Source organism: Diceros bicornis, chromosome X (genome assembly GCF_020826845.1).
Source record: "Diceros bicornis minor isolate mBicDic1 chromosome X, mDicBic1.mat.cur, whole genome shotgun sequence".
NCBI classification, from domain to species: Eukaryota; Metazoa; Chordata; class Mammalia; order Perissodactyla; family Rhinocerotidae; genus Diceros; species Diceros bicornis.
Genome location: NC_080781.1, coordinates 77736028 through 77761458, shown reverse-complemented (window position 1 = coordinate 77761458; position 25431 = coordinate 77736028). Strand labels below are relative to the sequence as shown.

Below are 25431 nucleotides of genomic sequence, written 5' to 3'. Positions count from 1 at the left end.
AATAGAACACATTCTGAAGTGACAGGAAGCAAGAGTGATGGCAGGCAGATTAACCAGAAGGCTACTGTAATAATCCAGGAAAGTGATGATAAAGACTTAAATGAGAACAAGGATTAGAGAAGGTAGAATAGGTTTGAGAAACAGAGATAAGGGCAGAGAGGTAGAGACTATTTAGTTTTAGGCATATTGACACTGGGGATATCTATGGGGTGTAAGATAGATAAACTAATAAATAATTAGAAAGAAATGTCTATAGCTCTGGAGAAATATAGGAGCTGGAAATGTAAATAATAAGGACATATAAATGGTGGCTGAAGTCAGTACAGTATGTTGAATGAAAATGAGAGAGCATATAGAATGAGAAAAGAAGACTAGGAATGCAACCTGAGGAGCCTGAGCATTTAAGGGATTCACAGCAAGAGAAGAATGAAGAATAACAAGGGAAGCAAGAATAACAGAGAGAAAAGGGAGGAGTGAGTTTCAAGGAGGGAGTGGTTGAGAGTCAATAATTACAGAAAATTCAAGTAGATATAGAGGCCAGGGTGTTTCAAGTTAGAGAGGAATTGAAAGTGAGGTAGAAAGAAAGTGACATTAATTCATTTGATGAAGTATGGCAATCATAGGAAGGAGAAAGAAAAGATAGCTCTAGAAGAAGAGGCACGGTTAGGTAAAGGTTTTTGTTACTGTTGTTTTTGGATAAAGAAGATCTGAAGCTATTTAGAGGCTGAGGAAAATAGATGAGTGAAAAGAGAAACCAAAGACTGAAGATTAAACAGGGCACTATGGTATTGGAAAAGATGGGCAGGAATGAGATCAGGAACACAAATAGAAGCATTAGCCTTGGAAAAGGGGGCTGCATGGATGAAAAGAAGTAAGTCTTTTGAAAGGAGATGGGAAGAAGTTGGGAATGGTCACGTCTAATATCTTATTTTTTTTTAATGTAATAGGAGACACAGTCATCTTTGGCAAATATAGGAGGCTTGGGAATAAAAGGTCTGTAATACCTCTCCTGGGGAACAGAATAGGAAACTACCTAGGAACTAGTAGGACTGCTAAGCAGCCTCGGGGGTCCCATGTAGCATATGGTCCTCTTAAATAGAGTTATCTTTGGACATTTAAGAGGAGTTAACATCAATAAAACAAAGAGACAAAGCCAAGCTCAAATGTCATAAAGTATGGATATTTTATTCCAGCTCTGGGAAATGAAAAAAAGGGGGCAGGAGGAAACACATTCTTCCACACACCATTCTAATTTAGCTGACATTAATTCAGAAAAGCTAAAGCAAATACATATGTGTATGTGTATAAATATTTATATATACACATACATATTTTTTCAGATTTTAGTCTCATTAGTGTTCATATATTCTATTTTTTTTTCATAAACACCCTTAAAAGTCATCAAATGCATCCTAATACTTCTACCTCTGCCTCTTCATCATTTAATATTGTTTGAATTGTGTACATAGTTTGTGTTTTAATCACTTATGTGATTGGTCAAACTGTACATTAGAAGATGTAAGGGAAAAACCTTGGTTTAAGTTATACTCGATGCATCACAGTTACCCATCACATGATGTTTTCATCATTATTTGCAACTTCACACATCTTGTAGTTCTCTATGCAGACTATTTCAGCTTCTAGTGCTGTACATATCTACATCTTCTGGATGGGACTGCCCGTGATCCATGAGCTTGGGGTCAGGCATAAACTGTGTAGGACCTGATAAAGTATTAAAACGAAAAAAAAAATTAATCATTCATTTAACAAATTTATTGTTGGTACTGGGAATACAGTAGTGAACAAAACAAATAAAAACCTCTGCCAACATGGACCTAACATTCAAGTTGGGCGAGACAGACAATAAATCAAGTAAAAGACATATCAGATGGTGGTAAGTGCTATGCAGAAAATAAAACAGGGAGGGGCATATGGAGTGCTTGGGTAATTTGCAATTTTAAATAGGGTGGCCAGGGAAAGCCTTCTAGAAAGCTGATATTGAACAAGAACTGAAAGAGGTGAGGGTATGAGCCCTGCAGATATCTGAGGAGCAGGCAGCAAGTATAAGGGACCTGAGGCATGTCTGAGGAACCACAAAATGGCCATTATGGCTGGAACAGAGTAGGCAAGATGTGGTGATGGTGGGTACAGTGAGACTGATAGGAGACATGATCAGAAAATAGTTGAAGGCTAGGCCACACAGGGCCATGGTAAGGTTTTTCTTTTTTATTTTAAGTGAGATGAGAAGGTACTGGACAGTTTTAAGCAGAAGAGTGACATGACTTCATCATGTTTTTTAAAAGATCACTTTTAGCCATGGGAAGAAGAGACTATGGGGAACAAGGGTGGAAGCAGGGAAACCAGTTAGAAAGCCATTGCAGTACTCCAGGAGAGAGATGCTGATGACTTTAATTAGGGCAGTGGCAGTGGAGGTGGCGAAAAGGGATTGGATTCTGAATAACTTCTGAAGGTAGAATGGACAGGATTTCCTAAACGGATTGAATATGTTGTGTGAGAAAAACTCTTTAACTTGAGAAACTGGAAGAATGGAGTTTATGTTTACTGAGATAGGGAAAAATGTGGGAGAAGCATGTTTGGGGGAAGGCAAATGAAGCGTTAAGTTTTGGAGGTGTTAAATTTGAATTACTAACTAGACATCTGAGTACAAATGTTGAGTAAGAAGCTAGACATCTGAGTCTGCAGAGTTGAGGAGAAGCCTGGGCTGGTTTATAAATTTTACAGTCCTAGCCTATATATGGTACTTAAAACCATGGGTCATATAGAGCGTCAGAGAAGAAGTCCAAGGAATGAGCCCTTTGGATACTCCAACGTTTTGAGATTAAGAAGAGAGGAAGAATGTAGCAGAGAAGACTGAGAAGGAACAGCCAGTCAGTGAGGTAAGAGAACCAAGAGCAAGTGAAGGCCAAGTGAAGAGATTGTTTCAAGGAGGAGGGAGTCATCACTTGTGTTAAAAGTTACTGATGGATTCCAGAAGATAGAGATTGAGAATGGACTCCTGGATTTGGCAATGGGTGGATCAATGGTGATCTTGATAAGCTGACTGTGTGCCAGGCAAGATGCTACGTAATTTTCATGCATTATCTCACAATACCACCATGAGATAGATGATATTTTTATATTATCCTTGTTTTACAGATAAGGAAATTTAATTTAGACAGGTTAAGAAACTTGACCAATGTCACTCAGTTGATAAGTGGTGGAGCCAGGATCGAATCCAGGTTTGTCTGACCTCCAACACAACAACTCTCGCTCTTCTGTAAAATGGGGGTTAGAGTAGTAACAATGTCATACAATTATTTTTAGTATTCAATATAATAATGTGCACAAAGTGCTGCATATAATACCCTGTGCATGGCAAGTAGGAAAGAAACAACAATTTTTATATTTACTTTGTGACATAAGACTAAAAACATTTTTTCAGAAATCTGTTTTTATTTTAAATATTTTTTTCAAAATCTGATTCATTTTAAAATGATTTTATTACATTTGGGAAACACACCTTTTTTCCAGAGGATTTTAATTTCTAGTTTTATGATGAAAGCAAAGGGGAGAAATAGATTTACATACAATGATTTATTTTACACCTATCTTTTCAGAAACATTTTTTATAAAGTGTGATATACCTATATGCAACTTCACCACCAAATATATTAAAAAACAACCAGATCATAAATAATCACTACTGATGACACTAATATAGTTCTCCATAGGATAGAGAATCTTAACCTGGGGTCTCTGTGGGGTCTGTGGATAGAATTCATGTGATCTATGAACTTGAATAGGGAAAATTTGTCTTTATTTTCATTAATTTCTGACTGAAAATGAACATTTTCTTCAATAACGAATGTAGGCAACAAACAAAAATAGCATTAGGAGTACCCTAGATTTTGTCACTAATAGAAATCACAGATATTTTCATATCACACTGCAGTTGCAGATATCTCGAAATAGTTACACTTACCACTACTTCAAAACCATGGCCTTCATTAGATCTGTTGTTAGATATTGTTGTTTAATAAATTTAAGGAAGCTCATATATTAGTATGTATATTATTTTATGCATTTAAAAACATTATTCTGAGAAGAGGTCCGTAGCACACAAAAAAGGTTAAGAAACTTAGTGGTTCTGCTTGTCCTTTCTCAAATGTATTCTTACTGCCACCTGGTGGAAGCCCTTGCTCAGTACAAGTGAAAAGTCTACTACGAAATAGTTTTCCTCTTTATCAGACAGACATACTGTAGTAAGCATGCGGTAAATAATTATTTTATATAAGTATGAATGTGTCTAATTCGCTTAACAATGTTAACCGATTGACTAAGTTCTCTAACACTTGTACTCACTTTCTTAATTTATATTCTTGTCCAAACTCTGGTCAAAAATAGAGCTCACCCAAATTTGAAAGACCCCTTTGCCTTTAGATCTCTCCACCTCTCAAAATTTGTTGAAAGGCTTCAAATTTTTAATTTCTCCATAGCTTATGTCAGACATTATTAACTAGAGGAATACGCATAGAGAATACCCTGTGGAGCTTTTCCTACAATCCACCTGCTTGGAGGCCTCACCTCTGGAGATTCTGATTTATAATTCTTGGGTAGAGTGAATTAAAAAAAAAAAAAACTCAATTGTGATGTGGATCCTGCTGGTTTAGAATCACTTAGCCTAGGTCATTTGATTCCTGCCTTTTAAAAAGATTCATCTCATGCTTTTCTGAGTAATTAAGGATTATATCTTTCCTCTTAGAAATTTCTTCACCCCTTGAGCTGATCAAGGGCTCTCTGTCCTCCCAAAAGATTAGCAATCATAAAACTCTTCTTGAATCTCAATCTTCTATTCATTATAATGCTTTTCTTTGAGCTTTATCATATTTTTAATCTCTAATAAAAACATTTTATGCTTAGTTTTTTTTTTTTTGCAGACTGTTAAAAAAGCTGGTGTTATAACAAACAGGAAAGAAAAAGAATATAGATGTTTAAAGTTATAAAACGGCAATGAATTATTGTGTCAAATAGCCATTAGGTGATATCTGTTCACTGATAACTTAGTTCACATATTATCTCATTTATATTTCAAGCAAGTTAGGTACAAAAAATGGGACAGATCACTAATAAATTGCTGAGTGAAGTTAGGATTGTTAGAAATTCTATTTTTGTTTCTTTTGTATAAAATTGGGATGATATTCAGCATTCAGCTTCTCAATAATAGAAACACTTAAAGATACTAGTCACTGCAAAGAACTGTCTCACACTTCGTTCTATTCTTTCTTTTTTCTTTCTGTGCTTCAGTTTGGCTATTTTCTATTGAGCTATATTTGATCTCACTACTTCTGTCCTCTTTTGTATATAGTCTACTGTTAAACCCATCAAATGAGTTCTTAATTTCAGGTACTGTTTTTTTCACTTCTGGATTATCCACTTGATTTTTTAAGAGATTCCAATTTTTTATGAAATTCTCCATCTTTTCATCCATTTTGTTCATGTTTTCTATTTAAAATATTAATAATAGTTACTTTAAAGTCCTTTTCTGCTAACTTCAAGCAGATCACCTTAGATCACCTGTGGGTCTGCTATTTCTTTTCTCTTTTGATTGCCAGTCACATCTTCCTGCCTCTTTGCTTGACTAGTGTTTTGTTTGTATGGTGGACACTGTGTATAAAAGAATTGCAGAAGCTCCAGATGATATCTTCTACCAGAGAGGGGGACCCTTTTCCTCTTTTAGGAAGGGTGAAGTGCTTATCTTCTCAATCCAATCAGGCATTGACCTGAGTTGCACTTTTAGTAAGAGTAAGTCAACCTCTGCTTTCTCCCTGTTCCTCAGGTATGGCACTCCCAAGCTTCTGATGGAGAGCATGACAAGTTTCTGTCTCCCTCACACTAAAAGACTAGGAAATTCAGTTTTTCCCTTCAGAGGTTTTGAACTTGGCTATTAGTCTCCTGACCCATAAAAAAATCTCACAAATATCATGAAGGGGAGTCATGTATGTATGGCATACCTCATCCTTCTAAAACAGGAATCAGCAAACTTTTTCTGCAAAGGGCCAGAGAGTAACATTTTCAACTTTGTAAAACATAAGGTTTCCATCACAACTGCTCAACCCTGCCATTGCAGTACGAAAGCAACCACAGATAATACATACATGAATGAGTGTGTCTGTGTTCCAATAAAACTTTATGAACACTGAGATTTGAATTTCATATAATTTTCACTTGTCACAAAATACTATTCTTTTGTTTTTTTTTTTTTCAGCCATTTAAACCATGTAGAGATCATTCTTGGCTTGTGGAATGTACAAAAATAGGCAGTGAGCCAGATTTGGCACAAGGGCCATAGTTTGCAACCTCTGCTTTAGAGGGACATTAATCCTGTGAGAGATTTCATTCTGCTTTCATCAGATTTCAAAACGGTCCATGTCACCAAATTTCCAGATTTGTGATTCCTAAAATAATTTTCACCATAAATGTATATGAATGATAGAGAAAAACAAAACTCATCTTCAGAGCCACAATATACAGTTGGACAGTACATCCAGTCCATTCTGTATGGTTATAAGTGGTGGCCATGGCTAGGCTCCCTAGCTAAGTAACATGCTCCCAAAGTGTGCTCAATGAAAATAAATTTATCGGCAAAATGGCTAATTACTCTACTCTAGGCAAATGATAATATTATCTTCTAATGCTCATTGAGAACTTAGTATGTTCTTGACGTTATACTTTGTGCTTTACATGTAGTATCTCATTTAATGCTCACAACAACCATGTGAGAATAACACTATTATTGTCCCCCTTTTATGGATGAGGAGACTGAGGCTTGAGGTATTAGATAACTTGCCCCAGGTAATAGAACTAGTAAATGTTGGATCTAGGATTCAGATCCAGGTCTTATTCTAAAATCTGTGCTCATAATCACTACTGTTTCCTATGTCTTAGACCTTTGGGATTGCATGTGAAATGTAGAAATGGTGAAGCCCAAGGGTCTACTGTATAATCAACTCTGAATGATACATGATCAAGATGAATAGTACTGGCATATCTCTCTCCTCAACATGTCTCCTTAGAATGCTTTTCATATCCCACATTACCCATGATGGGTGGGTAAAGGGTTCCAGAATCTGGATGTATGGTCTGGTACCACTGTTAAGTTGTAACATGTTTCATCTCCACAAAGATACTTGGAATTGACAGACATTTAGAAAAATGACCAGATATATTATATACTTGTGGGAATATGGTCAACTGTTGATTAATCAGCGAGAGTCTAAAAACTGCATAACTTTTCTTGATTAGAAAGGAGAGGTGACAGAGGAAAATAGTAAAACTCAAATCGAGTTTGTTAGTCATTGATGGCCTTATAAAGATTAAGTGAGAGAGGAGGAGGCTGAAATTTGAGACTAAACTCTGGTTTTAAATTAGATAATCTATACACAAAAGAAAAGAGGTTTGATTTTGGTGTTAGGAAGATCTAGACTATAAACACAACTCTGCCACTCATAAGCTGTATGATTTTGGGCAAGCTACTTATGCTCCCTGAGTCTCAGTCTCTTCATCATAAAATGATTATAATTACATATACACCAGAGTCTTTTTTGTTTGTTTTGCTTTTTGGGTGAGGATTGAATAACATAATATACTTACTGCTCTTTGCACCACAGTAGGTGTTCAATAAAGGGCGGACATGATTACTATTTCCTAATTCTCTACTTCTGAGTTGGTCCTATTTCCTTTGCAATAAGACAACTCATGGTTAGTACCATTCACATTGTACAGACAGACAAACCTATGCAAGGCAGTGACTGGTGGGTTTTTGTGAACACACTATTGAAATGGTATTAAACACTCTGTTGCCTTCTTTTTTATCACAGTAAAACCATGGTAGTATTTGCCTAGAAAGTATAATTGTCACTATTTGGTCCCACAAAGTATTAATTGCCAGTATCTAATACTAGCAAAGTTATCAGTATTATAATTGGTGCTATTTTTCACTATTTAATGCTGGAAGTTATCCTGGTATCTAAACTAGACAAAACTGATAGAGGTAAATAGCACAAGAAATGGAAAGCTGATATTTCTTCTGTGTAGATATGACTCATACTTATAGCCTGTAAATTGATAGAATCCAAAAAGGCAAATTTTTCTCCACCTGATTAAAAAGCTCACATTTATGAAGTAATATTAAATGCTTCACTCACTCAACCTGCCAGTGCTACGCTATACTCCCATACACAGAGATCTGTATTATGAACTATGTGGCAATTAGAAAAAGTCCCAGCTACCTGAGTACCTCATAACCTAAAAAGATATATAGAATATAGATATGAGAAAGACAAAACATTGATGACAAAAACACACAAATAAGTTCAAACTACTAATTATAATACTATAAAATTATTTAAGAGAAGAATGAAAACAAAATTGAATTACTCTAGACAAACCTGAAGTGGATTCTGATTTGATCTTCCTTTCAGAGCTGAGTTCTGTTGGCAAAGGCACTGGGTGTTTCAGGTCGTGAGTTTTTGCAGATATTTCTATTTCAGCAGAGCTTCCTAGCTGTATACCAAAAATATTTTCCTTCATAAGTACATCAATTTTTTAGGATATTTTATTCTTTTAGTAAATTACAGCATGCAAATGTATTAGGTTCCTTCATCTCCTTTCATTCTATCCTTGACCTCTGTCCAGGACTCCTATTACAAGCCAACACCCACCCAAACAAAACTCAGTGTCTACCTTTTTGGTCCATTTAAACTCTACCTTAGTTTCTTCTTTAGGTTCAGGAAGTGACTCTTTTTTGTTGTTTTTTGTCCACAATGATTTAACTGCTTCATAAATTTGCTGGCCTGTAGCATATGCCTTTCTCCCGGTTACCTAATTAAAACAAGTGAGTCAAATAACATATATTTTTAAAAGTTAAAATAACAAATATTTTAAAACTTATGTCAGGTATTTTATATGAACACCCAGGTCAGAATCAATAGGAAAGATGTAAATCTCTAGATCATATAACACAAAGCCCCATTTTCTAAATCTTATATGAAAAATTGTTTCATGTAAAAGGCTAAAAAATACAGAGTTAGTACAACACCAAGAGTGAATCCTAATGTCAACTGTGGACTTTGGGTTATAATGATGTGTCAATGTAAGCTCATCAATTGTAACAAATGTACCACTCTGGTGGGGAACGTTGATAATGGAGGAGGCTATGCATGTGTGGGGGCAGAGCATGTACCGGAAATCTCTGTACCCTCCCCTTAATTTTGTTGTGAACCTAAAACTGCTCTATAAAAAAACAAAGTCTTTAAAAAATGTATAGTTTTCATTCACACTGTAACATGTAAATCAAAAACTATGTCCATTTAACAGGAGTTTGGCAAAGATAGTTTGAGATAATAAACAGTTGACTGAGAAAATGAGATTTTAAGATGCTACAAAGTTAATGATTTGCTTTAATTTTTATGGTGCTTTCTCCAGTCACAAAGAAAAAGCATCAGTGTGTTTCTCCAGAGAATAATACTCCTCTTTTTGATAGAAACATGAAATGAAAAATGAACTATAAACACACTAAAGCAGAGGCTAGGATGCTGACTGAATTCCTGAAGCTGCTGTTACTTTCATGCATATTTCTTTCCCTTTGAAAATCTCCTTCTGATTCCTTCTTTCTATTCTTTTCCCATCCTTTTGTTCCTTATAGTAAAAGTAATTTCAATACCTATTGATTTTTCAAGTTGTAAAGTGGTTTTGGGGAGCTTCTCAGAATTATGCTTTATATAAACATAAATTTTTAAAAAACTATGGTTTTCTTCCTTAAACAGACATATTTTTATTGTTTTTGCTAAGTATATGCCTACACTTAAGAAAAATCAATTAATTCACTATTATAAAGAAAGTCCTCTTCCTCCCCCCAATGTAAACTTTGTTAATAGCCGTGTGGATATTCTTCCTCAATTTTTAGTCTTATATGTATATTATAAACACACATGCATACTATTTTTTTTTTGTGAGGAAGATCAGCCCTGAGCTAACATCCGTGCTAATCCTCCTCTTTTTGCTGAGAAAGACTGGCTCTGAGCTAACATCTATTGCCAATCCTCCTCCTTTTCTTTTCTTCCCCAAAGCCCCAGTAGATAGTTGCATGTCATAGTTGCACATCGTTCTAGTTGTTGTGTGTGGGATGTGGCCTCAGCATGGCCGGAGAAGCGGTGCGTCGGTACGTGCCTGGGATCCGAACCTGGGCCGCCAGTTGCGGAGCGCACGCACTTAACCACTAAGTCACGGGGCCGGCCCACACATGCATACTATTTTAAAACAAATGGAATGCTGATACTTATAGATCTACCAAAAAGGATGAAGTAGATCTATATGCACTAACATGGACAGAAGTCCATGATGAACCACTGAACTGAAAAAAAGAGATTAGAGAATAGATTATACACTACAATCTCAATTATGTTTTAAATTAAATTTTAAAATAAACTACACACGTATATACTTAACTTGTTTCCTTTTTTTTTTTTTCTTAAGTTGGGGAGGAAGGTATCTTTTCCTTTCCTCCAAAGAATTACCTGCTATGTTCTTTTTTTTAAAGAAGATTGGCCCTGTGCTAACATCTGTTGCCAATCTTCCTCGTTTTTCTCCCCAAAGCCCCAGTACATAGTTGTATATCATAGTTGTAGAGTTGTAGCTCTTCTATGTGGGGCACTGCCTCAGCATGGCTTGATGAGCAGTGAGTAGGTCCACACCCAGGATCTGAACCAGCAAATCCCGGGCCACCAAAGTGGAACCTGCTATGCCATCGGGCTGGCCCCCTATTTCCTTTTTAAATACAAATGGGATCACACTATACATATTGTTTTGAGATCTGATTTTTTAAAAGCTTAACAATATGTCACAGAGATGTTTCCATATCAGTTTATATACCAGTAGATCTGCTTCTTTTTTAATAGCTGCATAGTTAGTATTCTATAATGGATATACCACAATTTGTTTAACAAATTCCCTATTGATGGGCATATGCGCATTATGATCTATTTAACAAATCCCTTATTGATGGACATGTGGGATGTTTCCCTTTTTTTTTTTTTGGCAATTATAAGCATGCTGTGATTAGCATCCTTACACATACAACTGGGACCATACACCGTTGTTGTGTTTCCTTGTGACAAGTTCCTAGATGTGAAATATCTGGATTAAAGATTATACATTTTAATTTTTGATAAGATTGCCACATTGCCTCCAGAAATTCAGGGATATACTGCAGCAATTTACACTCCCACAAGTATATGTCTGTTTTTCTACCCATTTACCAGTAGCAGTATTAGGAATCTTTTAAATCTTGTTCAAATTGAAAGGCTAAAAACCAACATCTAAATGATCTTTTACATTTGCATTTATTTGATTGCTGATGAAGTTAAGCATCTTTCATATATTAGGCCATTTATGTTTCTTATTTTGTGGACTGCTTGTTCATATACGTTCTTCATTTTCTTAGAAGGCATTAATCTTTTTCCTATCAATTTATAGGGGCTCTTAATATATGAAGGATATTATTTAGTCCTTTGTTATATATGTTGCAAATAGTTTTCCCAGTTTTTCGTTTACCCATTGATTTTGTGTATGGTATACTGTGATCAACAAAATGTATTTATTTTGATGCAGTAAAAAACATTAATTTTTCTTTGATGGTTTCTGGATTGTGTTTTGCTTAAGAAGGCCTCTCCTATCTCAAGATTATACAAATCTCTCTCTTTTTTCTTCTGTTTATAATATTATGTTTTATGATTAGATCGTTATTCCATGTGGAATTTCTTTTTGCATGATTTTTGGTAAAGGTCTAAGTATTTTTCCAAAAAGTCAATTATTCCAACACATTTCTTGAATAATCCATTCTTTCTTTACACACTGATCTGAAATGCCACCTTTACCATATGCCCACACCCCACCCCATAATGTATACAAAGACATACTCAATATATTTGTTTTTGGATGTTCTTTTTTGTTCTCTTGGTCTATTTTATTGTCTGTGCTATAGCTTAGTAGAGTTACCAATACATGGTAGATGGACAACAAATACTGCTTGAATGAATGTCATGTTCCCTTCAAATCCAGGAATTTTGTAAGAACTGAATTCAACTTGTAAATTTGGAAACACCTGCCACATTCCATGTGGACTCCTTTCATCTAGAAACAAGATGTATCTCTAAATGTATTCAAGTTTAAAAAAATGCCCTTCAGTAAAGTTTAATAGTTTTTAAAAAACAGGTCTTAAAACATTATTTGATAAGTTTATTCCTAGATATTTTATAGTTTTCAAAACAGGTTGCTTGTTACTCTTTATATAAGTTAATAATGAAAATATTGTGAGGAACAAATATAAAAAGCAAAGAGTAATTCCATCTTCAAGTACATTTCCAAAATGGTGAATAACTGGAGTGTGACTTCTGTTTTTCAAAGGACCTTCTGGACTATCATTTCATAACCTATTTTATATCATAGACACCTTGGAGAATCACCTTGGAGAGAATCAAAGATCACCTTTCACCTTGGAGAAAGGAACGGGCTCTTTTCCTTCAGAAAAATACACATTCAGTAGAAGAACTCTCACCTGACATCCTTTTAAGAGGCTTGTCAGATTAACTGAAGATGTTTAAAAAATTTATAACAAATGATGTTCATAGAATGCTGAATATTCATCACTAGTTGGTACTCTCCAATATGCCCAAGTACTGTCTTTCACAAATGATCTGTATGCTTACCAAGAATAAGTTGTACTTGTTTTCAAGTCTCCACATCAGTTTTACTTTAATTAAACAATTTATATGTAACATAATAGGATGAAATATGAGTGTGAAGATAATTGTTGTGTCAGGAAAATTAAGTTAAATGCTTTGTAAAAACTCAAAAATGAATTACTAAAAAAGTAACTACTGTCAAATTAGAGGTGGGCAAGACAACTGTATAAGGCTGGGAGAAATAATAAAAATCTAAGAGGATTCTTCACTCATATTATTTAAAAAATGTTTTTAGGTGTTCATTCCATTTTAAAGAAACCTAAACTGAAAACAGTAAAAGACATATTACATACATGGCTAACTATAAGAAAGATGCTGTGGACCTTCAACTAGGAGTCCCATACTCATAGAAAAGCCCTACTTCAAAAGAGAGAAAAATGAACACATATTTATGATTTAATTTGAAATAAAACATTTAGGGTACATATTTATGATTTTTTAAAAACTCCCTGCTATAACATTTTCGATTAATTGTTAACTATGGGTCCTGATAATATCAAAGTAGAAGGCATCTATTGTATACATACAATTTTTCATACAGTTTTGGGTGGAGGAGTCACAGATTCTCTGAAGTCCATCAAGGACCTCAGGTTAAGAACCCATGTTCTATACATATATATTAGAATCCACCAAATATCACATATGACATTGTTATACGACAGTCAAAGGAAAAGCAAAGGTCACAACTCTAGAAATTTAAGTACCAAACATTATTTAACCATATAAGAACTTTAGGAACTCATATTAACATCGCTTTTTTTGTGTGTGAGGAAGATTAGCCCTGAGCTAACATCCATTGCCAATCTTCCTCTTTTTGCTGAGGCAGACTGGCCCTGGGCTAACATCCGTGCCCATCTTCCTCTACTTTATATGGGATGCCGCCACAGCATGGCTTGACAAACCGTGTGTCGATCTGCGCCGGGAATCCGAACCTGTGAACTCCGGGCCACCGAAGCGAGTGTGCTCACTTAACCACTATGCCACCAGGCCGGGCCCCCCCTTTTTTTGTGTATGAGGAAGATCAGCCCTTAGCTAACATCCGTTGCCAATCCTCTTCTTTTTGCTGAGTAAGATTGGCTCTGGGCTAACATCCGTGCCCATCTTCCTCCACTTTATATGAGACGCCACCACAGCATGACCTCACGAGTGGTGCATCGGTGTGTCCCCGGGATCCGAACCTGGGCCGTCAGCAGCGGAGCGCGTGCACTTAACCTCTACGCCATGGGGCCAGCCCCCGGGGCCAGCCCCTTAATATCTCTTTCATCATAAAAATTTTTTTGAAGTTCAGCGATTTTTTTGTTTTTATTTTCCTTCTGTTAAAGTAAAATTAAATATTTTATTTTTAAAATTAAAAATAAGATTCATACTATATTGTGATCCCCTTCTTATGAAACGGTATCTGCCTATTCACCCATCTATCTTTCTATCTCTATGTATGCATGGAGAAATGTCTAGAATAACATTCTATCAAATGTTAACACCGATATTTTTCTGGATAGAAGAATTTCAGGTGGTTGGTTGGTTTTTTTTCCCTACACTTTTCATTAATGCTTAAATTATTTAAGGATGAGTAGGTACCAATTTGATAAAAAAACACGAAGTCATTACTCTAAAACAAACAAAAAGAATCAGTGGCAGCATCATGCACTGGGAAGAAAAATGGACAGGGAAGCAGGACACCTGAAACTGAAGAGAACTCTGGACAAATCAGTCACTGTGAAACTACACTGGGCCATAGTTTCCTTATCAGTAAATGAGAAAATGAGGAAGTTGAATGCACTGACCTCAAAGGTTTCTCTCAGCACTAACACTGTATGAATTTAAGTGCCTAATTCCTATGTAAATTCTTAGAAAAGATTTTTAAAAATAAGTTTATTATTTTATCCACCAATTATCTCAAGTATAACTACATTGAAAGAATAATGCTCTCTTCCTTTGCTATAACCTTTTATAGCTTGATCACATTACAAACTACATAGGGCACTATATGCTTTACATTCTCAAAATACTGAATAGGCAGTTTTATCCACCTCAGTAATTAAAGAGATGCAGTAATGAGAATACAGGTACAGAAAATCCTTCTGGTAACACTACACATTGCTTCAAGTATGAGGGGGAAATGTTAAATGTTGGTAATTAAGGGAAGAAGGAAAGGAAGAAAAAACTGCATATCCCAAAGCTCTCCTTCTCAATCTTAATATGTGTAAAAATAAAGTAAGTACTGACACAAACTGTTCAAATCATTAGGAGAATCTGGATTTGTAGGTAAGCTCACAAGAAAATGATAAAACGACTATAATGCAGATTCATGGAAAGTGTTACTTGGTTCCAGGTGGTTTCCAAATTGAGTATGTCTATGTGTGTGTATTTTTTTTTTACCTTCAGAAACCTTTGTTATGTATCAATTGGTTGTTTCTTGCACTATGTTAATCTGCTGAACTGACAGCTGCCAGCAGGTGTAATTTTCTGTTAATTACAAATTGAATTTTGCACAGCTCAACAATGGAGCAGTATTTCTCCTCATAAATTATAATTCAGTGTCTCTGAACTTAATCCTCAAACCAGCATTTATATTGTTAAATTATATTTAAACAAATTCATCCTCTTTATTTGTGATGATCACGTAATTAAGAATGGCATTTACCATGCTGAGATGCTAATGTAATTTTGCCAACGTAAGAGTTGATACCAACTATATTTCTCTGAAAATTAAATGTTGCAGGTGCTGTATGACATTTAAATATTGTCACACTGAGAGTTTAAACAAACACTGAAATGAAGCTATCACTTAAAAAGAACTTACCTTTGCAATTATTACTGACTGAGCTGGGTAGCAAACAGATGCTCCTAAAGTGGCCAGCCCCAGTGGATAAGCAATTTTCTTAAACCTAGAACCTATGAAATTCAAACAAACTATTAAACTCCAAACAGATGCTACCTGAGACTTGATGCTTTTATAACTTTAATGTTTTCTTTGTTCCCCTTTAAGCCATCATCCTATGTTAAATTACTCTGTAGGTAATAATACCAATCAAGATGGTAGCTAAAATGTCCTTAAGGATCACAATTCAATTAATACCCCTTATTTGTCATGTCCAATTTAAGAAAAGTATTCTTAATCTAACACTGATAATTACCTACACAAAGGGGGTTGATGATTTTCTTCTTTTTTAAAAGTAGGTATTTTTCATGTCTTAAGAAACCCAAGGTTGTAGCGACATTTTTTTCAGGTATCTAATAAAGCATGATAATACAGAGAATTAATCAACTAACATGTTTGTGACACCATGTTAAACTGAAATGGACTCTCTTAATATATCCTTTTTGATTAAGTCCTTAGGAAGGTTAAAGATCCAATTAACTAATCAGCTAAAGACTTTAAAAGGTAATAACTCCTTCATGTCAATGATTTAGAATACTGAAGTAATAATTTAATAATTGCAAGTAACTTGAGATAATCTTTCCAAAAGTGCCTTAACTAAGCATCTGACTCATTTTCAAACTTTTTTTTTGACATCAAAATCCTTTTCAAATGAAAATCTTCCAAAAAGAATTTCACTAGGAACTTCATATATAAAACCTATAAACTTGAAGCTACTCTGATTAGCCTGGAGGAGGGAAGCTCAGTATTGAGCTCTACCTGCATAGCTTTTCCCTTATCCCTATCACCTCTAAACACTTCCATGGAACCCTAGGTTCTGTAGAATAGTTTGAAACCCACCACTCTAAGCCATAGCTTAGTTCCAAGACTGTTGGTTCAACACAATATGTATCTTAAATGCTTGTCTGGGTACACTGGACTCTAAATATGATCTAGGCAATTTGGGATTTCTTTTATTGTCTGGAACAGCTCTTACAATCCTTAATTTAAAAATGAAACAGCCGGGCCGGCCCGTGGCTTAGCGGTTAAGTGCGCGCGCTCCGCTGCTGGCGGCCCGGGTTCGGATCCCGGGCGCGCACCGATGCACCGCTTCTCCGGCCATGCTGAGGCCGAGTCCCACATACAGCAATTAGAAGGATGTGCAGCTATGACATACAACTATCGCTGAGGCCGAGTCCCACATACAGCAATTAGAAGGATGTGCAGCTATGACATACAACTATCTACTGGGGCTTTGGGGGGAAAATAAATAAATAAAAATCTTAAAAAAAAAAAATGAAACAGCCTATCTGGTATATCAGTAAAGACCAAGGTGAAAAATACCTGGCAATGTTTACAGGCAGCTTTACAGTTTAGGGAAGGTAAAAACAAGAGGTATTTCTCTGTCCGGCTTAACTATTAGTACAGAGGGCTTCTACAGTCGTGTCTACAATAGACTGAGCTTGGAGGAGGTGGTTAGGGAGGCTGATTCAGCCTCTAGTTTAGCTTTCCTTTAGATTTAGATTGGTTTTTGTGATAGTGGTAAAGAGGGTCTATGCATTTTAAAACATATCCTAAGTTGCTCCTTTACTCTAGTCCTACTCATTACTATTCTAGTATCTATAGTTTGCTTCTTGATTTTACTGATCTAACGTTTCTTGATGTAGGTTTCCTTGACTTAGCCAAATTCTCCTAATTGTGCTGCTCCTAAACTTGGAAGGTGGCAGTTTTTCCTTGATGTCTCATTTTAAATATTAAAAAGACTTACATTTATCCTCTCTTTACTTGATATGAAAGGTCAGTCTACAAGAAAATAAAAATCATTTGGGTTCAATAGCCCTACTTCCATAAGTAGGAAGGACTCTAGCTATGTACTAGGTACTATGAAATCATTGAGTGATTTTCTTTCTCTGGACCTCTATTTGTAGCATAACAGGGTTAGACTAAACCAACAGCTTTCAAACTTTTTTGACCATGAGTCATATTAAAGAACAAATTTTACATTATGACCTATCCCACAAACATTCCTCTGAAACAAAAGTTTCACAATAGTTACCCATACTAAGTACAAAACACTTTGATATTTGCTATTCTTCTCTATTTTATTTTTTAATAAAATGCTTCCTAAGATGCACTATGTTTATTTCACTACTTACTAATAGTGAAATCTGCAGTTTGAAAAACACTGGGTTGGATTATTCTAGCTCTGACATTTGGAGACACTGTCAAGGACCTAAGAAACATTTTCTCTTACAAGTGGATTATGAGTTTCTCACTGAGAATTCAGTAATATGTTTTGGCCAATTTCCTTCAACATTTAATTCTTTGAGTCCTATTGTTACATATGGCGATCTTGGTTTTCAATTTTTTTCCTAATGAATAATTTATAATATGTATTCAATTAGAAGTTGCTCACAGTGTTAGGAAAAAAAATGGGATATAAGGAGTCATTAGTATTAGCTATAGGGAAACTGTTAGGTCTATTGAGATGGGATATATGGGCTAGAGTTAGAATGCTGGAATGTTCTTATAATTCACAGAGGTTTTGTTTCTGATTAGGTGTACCTGAGTTGAGGTTACTTTAAGGACTAAAGCTGGGCAAACCGACCATAAGGTATCTGATATCCAATTCCAGACTAGTTCAGAGCTGTGACTTCCAACCACACATAATTTAGTTTGGGCACAATGACTGGCAACTTGAGTCATGGACAGAGGATGAGTGGAAGGTGATCAAAATAGCTACTGACCAGAGAATTGCACCAGCTTAGTAAGGGCCTGGGTAAGGAGCAGAGGCAGTAACACCTACTGAGAGGGATTTCCATACCCAGAGATGGAAGATGGGCAAATACAAAATTCACCATGTGCTTATGAAAGAGAGTTATTTAATGGTGCACAGAAAAGAGTTAACACAGTATGCCTGAGACTGCCATTGTTAGAAATGCCTGCTTTCAAGACTAGCCCTTGGATGGCATATGGGAACTCGACTGGCAGGCAGTCCCCTACGCTGATAGAAAACATTCCCTGAATGATACATGTGGTTTATGCTGAACAATTCCTTTCCTTCTGGGAGTCTGGTACATGCTAGATAAGATGGTGCTAACGTGTCCAGCCCCCAATAATAACCTTGGCCACTCAGTCTCTAATGAGCTTCCTTGGTTGACAACGTCTCACATGTACTGTCACAACTCATTAGTGTAGGAATTAAGTGCATCCTATATGATTCCACTGGGAGAGGACTCTTGGAAGCTTGTATCTGGTTTCCTCCAAGCTTTGCTGCATGTGCCTTTTGCCTTTGCTGATTTTACTTTGCATCCTTTCACTGTAATAAATCTTAGCCATGAATATGACTACATGCTGAGTCCTCTGAGTCTTCCTGGCTAACCATCAAATCTGGGGATGGTCTTGGGGATCCTTTACACAAGTGGTATAGTGGGAAGGGGAGGACAAAGTTGGTAGAGATACAGAGGGCAAAGAGGGGGAAAAGAAATCAAATTATACCAAGCCTCATGTGCTGAATGAGAGTAGTGAGTGAGTTGTCTACTTTCACAAAGTCCATTCTGAGCTGGCTGATATAAGTTCCAGCAACCTTGGTCAAGATGAGATCGAGAGGGAATAAAATTTTTTCTGAGCTATCAGCATCTCTGTCTCAAATCCTTAATATAGCCCTCAGAATATGGGTGGTTATGACTAAGCAGAGAAAAGTAGTTTAAGTTGTTAGTATACATTTTTACGTTAACATAAGACTCTCAAGATCTTTTTTTTTGACAGCTAGAGACTCTTAAGATATTTTAAAAAATAAAGTTATCTAGAAGATGAGAAACAAAATGATAAATTACAATTTTAATAGGAACAGCTATATATTTTTAAAATTTTATTTTTAAATGGTCACACAGGAAATTCAACCTTATTGGTGTATAGTTCTATCAATTTTAATATATGTATAAAGTCATATAACCACCACTACAATCAGCATATGGAACAGTTCTATCACTCCTAAAAAATATCTCATGTTATCCCTTTGTTTTTTTGTGTGTGTGTGTGTGAGGAAGATCAGCCCTGAGCTAACATCCATGCCAATCCTCCTTTTTTTTTTCCCTTTTTCTCCCCAAAGCCCCAGTAGATAGTGGTAGGTCATAGTCGCACATCCTTCTAGTTGCTGTATGTGGGATGCTGCCTCAGCATGGCCGGATAAGCGGTGCGTTGGTGCATGCCTGGGATCTGAACCCGGGCTGCCAGTAGCGAAGCATGCGCACTTAACCACTAAGCCACGGGGCCGGCCCCCTCATGTTATCCCTTTGTAGTCACCCCTTCTCCCTACTCCTAACACCTGGGAACCACTGACTTGTTGTCACTACAGTTTTGTCTTTTTAAAAAAGTCATATAAATGGAATCATACAATATGTAACCTTTTTAGACTGGCTTCTTTAACTCCGATTCATCAAGACTGTTGCATGTGTCAACGGTTCATTCCTTTTGTTGCTGAGCAGCATTCCTTTGTACGGATGTGCCACAGTTTAGTTTATTGTTGAAAGACTTTTAAGTTGTTTCCAGCTTTTGGCGATTAATAGAGTGACTATAAATATTTGTGTACAGGTTTTTCATTTCTCCAAGGTAAATACCCAGTAGCGGATTACTGGGACTCATGGTAAGTGTATGTTTAACTTTATGAGAAACTGTTGAACTATTTTCCAGAATGGCTGTACCATTTTGTATTCCCACCAGCAGTGTATGAGAGTTCTAGTTGCTCTGCATTCTCGACTACACTAGGTATGGTCAGTCTTTTTAATTTTAGACATTCTAATAGGTGTGTAGTGGTATCTCGCCTTGGTTTTCATTTGCATTTCCTCAATAACTTATGATGTTGAACATCTTTTGGAATAGCTATATTTTTGAAAACACAAAAAGTCTTCATAAAAGTAAACATGCTGTACTACAGAATTAAAAAATTTTTACGATAGCCTATACTAATAATATTCAATAAAGGATATGAAGTTTTCCTGTTACAATAAAATTCAGAAATTAATATAAAGGCATTGAAAAAGATAATATATATTTTTACCCTACCTTTTCTCGCTGAAACAAAGCCTGCCAATCCTGAGACTGTAATCACTCCAATTTTCGGAAGAAAATCTCCAGGTGGATTCTTCAGATAGACATATGCATCTCAAGAAATCAGTTAAAAATTAACATAAATGACTTACTACAATTGGGCAATCTATATATATATGATGGAGAAAAGCTAAAGAGATTTGCTAAGATAATAGCAGATGTTTTAAACACTCTTCAAAAGAGCTACACAAAATAATGATTTGAGCAGCAACTTAAAAAGCTAGGTATAATAGTTACTTGTTACCAAATAAAATCTTCCTTCCATAGCTGATTTAATGATATTTGTTTTCTTAATAATAGAGATAATTATTACTCTTTAATAAAATATGATGATAGAATGCACATCTTAACATGGATTACTATAAAGTAAATTCCTGATTGTGTACGTATTATATCCCCATAATGGAAATTCTCCTGGCCTTATCTGTTCAAAAATTGGTACGATCCAATAATAACTGAAATAGATACTTTATTAGGGAACTTTGAACAACAGTCTAAGGATACATGCAGATACTAGACCCTGCTTGACACTACTCCCCAATAATCTCAGAGCAGCTGTTGCTCTTGGTTAAAACCAACGATCAGGATGAGAAGTAAGCCTAGACAAAAAGTAGATGGAGAGTGGGCAAAAGTACAGATTTCTTGGCTTGCAATCCAAAAAAGACACTCTTCTATCATGATTAATTATTTAATGGCAATCACTTATCATATTCCTCAAGACTGATGAGGAATGTAATTTGGAATTAATTACTACCTAGATTAAATAATGATAATACGTATACAGATCATCAACATCATGGAGACATTTAAAATTTTAGCTGATCTTTCTGTCTCCCATACACATTTATTTGGCAACAGGCTTAGGCCAAGAATAGCAGGAAGCTATATCTGCTGCCAAAAACTATTATCAAACTAAAGAGTCAAATACGATTGCTTTCCAACATTAGCTCAAATATTCTAGGGTGACTAACAGGTATACTGTTTCCTAGCAATTGATAGCAAAATACTAGGCATTTTAACAGCAAGCAGTACGTATTTAACCTAGTTCATAACATGGAGGCATGTTTCCAATTTATGCTTTATGAGTATATAATATGGACTTTGTAGCTAAAACGGACCTCAGTTTGAGTCCAGGTGCTGCCACTTACTAGCTACATGACCTTGGTAACCTTCTTAGCTTTTCTAAACCCCAGTTTCCTCATCTGTAAAATGGGAGTAATTATAATACTAACACTCACAGAAATGCTACAAAATTATATTAGATCAATTATGTAAAATTCTTATCACAGTGCCTTAGCATATAATTGCTAAAGAAATGATAGATACTATTGCTTTATTATTATCATAAATTGCTATACAGAGTATCTTCTGAGCTGGTGAAACATGATAATGAACAACATACCATGTCTGTTTTTCTCACATTTAAACCTTGCAAGTTAAAAAGACAATAGAACATTCCTAATTATCGATGGTTCACTCACTTACCTTTTCCAAATTGTACTGTATCCATTATCCCATTTTTCACAAAGACATAAACACCCTAAGCAAAAAGGGGAAAAAAAGGACAGCTGCATTTTTGAAGATGTTTGATAATTAGATCAAACAGTCCACATCTCTGAGATTATATTAAAATGCTGACTTGGCATTGCACCCAAATCTAAATCTATCTTTACTATTTATTTACTATGGGGATACTTGTTGAACTTAGTTTCTCATCATTTCTTGCTTTTCATTCTATTTAACATGGATAATACTTGTTTACTAATTTCCTCATATAAATGGGTAAAGTAATACCTATAAAATAATCAGAGAAACTCACAGAAAAGTTATTGCAGAAATACAAAGATTCATCATCTTATTTTATAATGTCCTAGAAAAATGAATGAAATTTAAATAAAGCATGAAGAGAGATATATTTCAGCTTAGAAGCAACATCTGATTAATAAAGATGCAGCACAACAACATAATGATTTGTGGAGAAAACAACAACAAAAAGACTACAGAAAAGCGCTTCATCTTTTTCTTTTCTTAGTGTGCATTAGAATGAGAAAAAAAATCTAAATAAGACATTTATCTCAGGATAGAAATCATCCTACACAGACTAGTGTCCATCTTGTTTTTAAATAGGAACATAAATTCTTTACAAATTAAGATTATATTAACCCATTGGAGGGATTAAAGCTTTAAATCAAATTTTTCCTTTTACCAGTTTATAACTAATTTATTTTAATGCAAGAAATATTGTTACACACATTTATTGAGTGATAGGTACTATCTCAATTACATCAGAAGAAAAATGAAGCCACAGAGTGATTTACTCATAGTAATTGCCCATAGTCATGCAGTACTCTATTGAAGGAACCAGAAAACACAATCCAAATACATGGTCTCTTTCTCTGAACTAGCTGCTATGAAATCATGGGACAAAAACAACAACAAAAACTAGATGCTATGAAACCACGGGATAAAAATAACAACACAAGGGATTTTCAAAGCAAATAGAAATGATTATATTAGACAAGAAAGAATAAGTTATTGCTATTGAGATATCTTGGTATTAGTAACTTTGTCTCAGATATTTTCATGGTGATCAGAGAGGCAGAGCTTTATCCTGTTCATCATGGTTTAAAGCTGTACAAACTAGCACAGACCCTAACTGCCACTGAGCTACTTCTCTTCTCTTTAGGGACTGTCCCTTGAGAAAATTCCACCTTCATAGTTATAATACCTATTGACCAATTAATTGGGAATCGTGTAACTGCTGAGAAAGAAAACTGGTCACTTCTTTTGGGAAATTTTCCTTAGCTGTGTTTAGGAATCTACTTTTACCACTGGGGATCACTGCTACCTAAATTTCAAAACACGTAGGAGTAGGAGCTGAATTTGCTCTACATGATTCTAAGTTTAATGTAGAATGTAATTTGAGCCAGAAGTACTTTTTAAAGAATAAATTATGTTTTTAGGGGAAAATTAGAAAGGCAAAGTTATTTAGACTGAAGATGAAATTCATTCAAAAGTGCCCTTCTTCAATCTATTCATTTCAGTATATTAACAGAATAATAAGTTCTTTTAGTCTTAAATTGGGTGATAGTAACAACAGCAATTTAAAAATATTTCAGGAACAATTTATCTCACAGAAAACAACTTTAGAATGCTATGGAAAATTACGTCTCAGGAGATTTAAGTCTGAATCATCCAGCTGTTGGCATTGCCTCAGGGGCATGATTCAGATTCTAACTAGTTAAGCTATTTCTCTCTGAGATCAAACTATTAAAAGTATGTAGTATAACTAGTACTATTAGAATTGTTTGAAAGGCACAAATTTTCAAAAATAACATCATGTATTCATCAGATGTTTGAAATATCATCTGGAATGACCAGAGTTCACAGATTTGGTATTTTATAAGATCATTAGAATTTTTAAAAAGAATGGATTAGTAACAAAAAAGCATAAGGGTTCACAATTAGATAGGTTAGAATTGAGGAAAAGTTGTGTGGTTATTAGTTCAGAATGATGACGACAATAATACCAAGATTATCATCATAAGACTGACATTGGAGATATTGATGCTAACACACCATGTTGATGTGAAGATAATGAAACCAGTATCATTATCAGCGTACTCTACCACTTTACTGCTGATTAATGCTGATTGAAGGCTAAGTATTAAAATAAGGTGAATTCTATTTTGCCCAATAGCTGACTGGAGTCAGAATGGTCTTATGAGCTAAACTCAACCAGCGAACATTTTGCTCAGCCAAACAAGGAACAATTCAGAAGTAATTTCAGAACATCATGTATAAGGGCAAACAATGTTTGGTACAAGCTAGGTGCCCAATACTTGCTAAACTACTTTAATCCATGCAGTAGTGGTATAGTATAGGTTAAATATGGCCACAAATCCTTTGGTGCCACTCGTACTGAGAGGTGGCATCTAATTTCCTTCCCTTTAAAACTTGGTTGGCCTTAGTGACTTGATTTAACAATAGAATGCTATAGAAGTGACTTCCTTGGACATCTGAGGATAGGTAAGCTTGACAGATTCTGTTTAGGGCCTCTTGTAACATTTTCTCTAGGAGCCTTGAATTACCCATGTAAGTTATCTGACTACCTTGAGACCACCATGCCTGAGAGGCCATGTGTAGCTGCTTCAGTCAATATTCCCAGCTGAGACCATCCTTCTAGCCACCTTTGACAAGGTACCAGAGACGAGAATAAAGCTGTCTTGGACCCTCTAGATTAGCCCATTCACCTGATGAATACCACTGAGTGACTTCTGTCAACACCACAGGCAACAGAAGAATCACCTGTCCAAACTCTGATCAAATTCCTGACTCACAAAATCATAAACTGTAATAGAACGGTTGCTGTTTTAAACCACTAACTTTTTGGGTAGTTTCTTACACATCAATGGGTAAATGGAACGATTGGTATGTAATACAAATCAGAAACCTCCAATATTGAACCACTATTAGAATTGACTTACCATGCACCAGCCAATATAATGACCAGTTGTAGTGCGGATGGATGCAAAGCTCATCTGTAAATGACCAGGCTGCTCTTTAACATATTTAGACTGGAGAGGTGGTGCAGTATATATGGGGAGCTAGAGGGAAAAAGGGAAAGTCAACTCAAAAATATAAAATAGCTGGACTTCTTTT

The 25431-nt window shown here is 35.5% G+C and overlaps 1 protein-coding gene across 2 annotated transcripts in view; it reads right to left on the bottom strand.

The window, feature by feature from the left end:
• Positions 1–1164: 1164 nt before the first annotated feature.
• The window catches only part of APOOL (apolipoprotein O like), an 87070-nt gene continuing 62803 nt past the window's right edge, over positions 1165–25431 (bottom strand). For both annotated transcript variants that reach the window (XM_058536272.1, XM_058536273.1), the window contains exons 3-9: positions 25257–25376; positions 22255–22309; positions 20725–20823; positions 15604–15695; positions 8767–8880; positions 8448–8562; positions 1165–1722 (exon numbers count right to left, since the gene is read on the bottom strand). In XM_058536272.1, the coding sequence (XP_058392255.1) occupies positions 1634–1722; positions 8448–8562; positions 8767–8880; positions 15604–15695; positions 20725–20823; positions 22255–22309; positions 25257–25376 (684 nt within the window). In that variant the 3' untranslated portion in view covers positions 1165–1633. The remainder of the gene's footprint in view (positions 1723–8447; positions 8563–8766; positions 8881–15603; positions 15696–20724; positions 20824–22254; positions 22310–25256; positions 25377–25431) is intronic.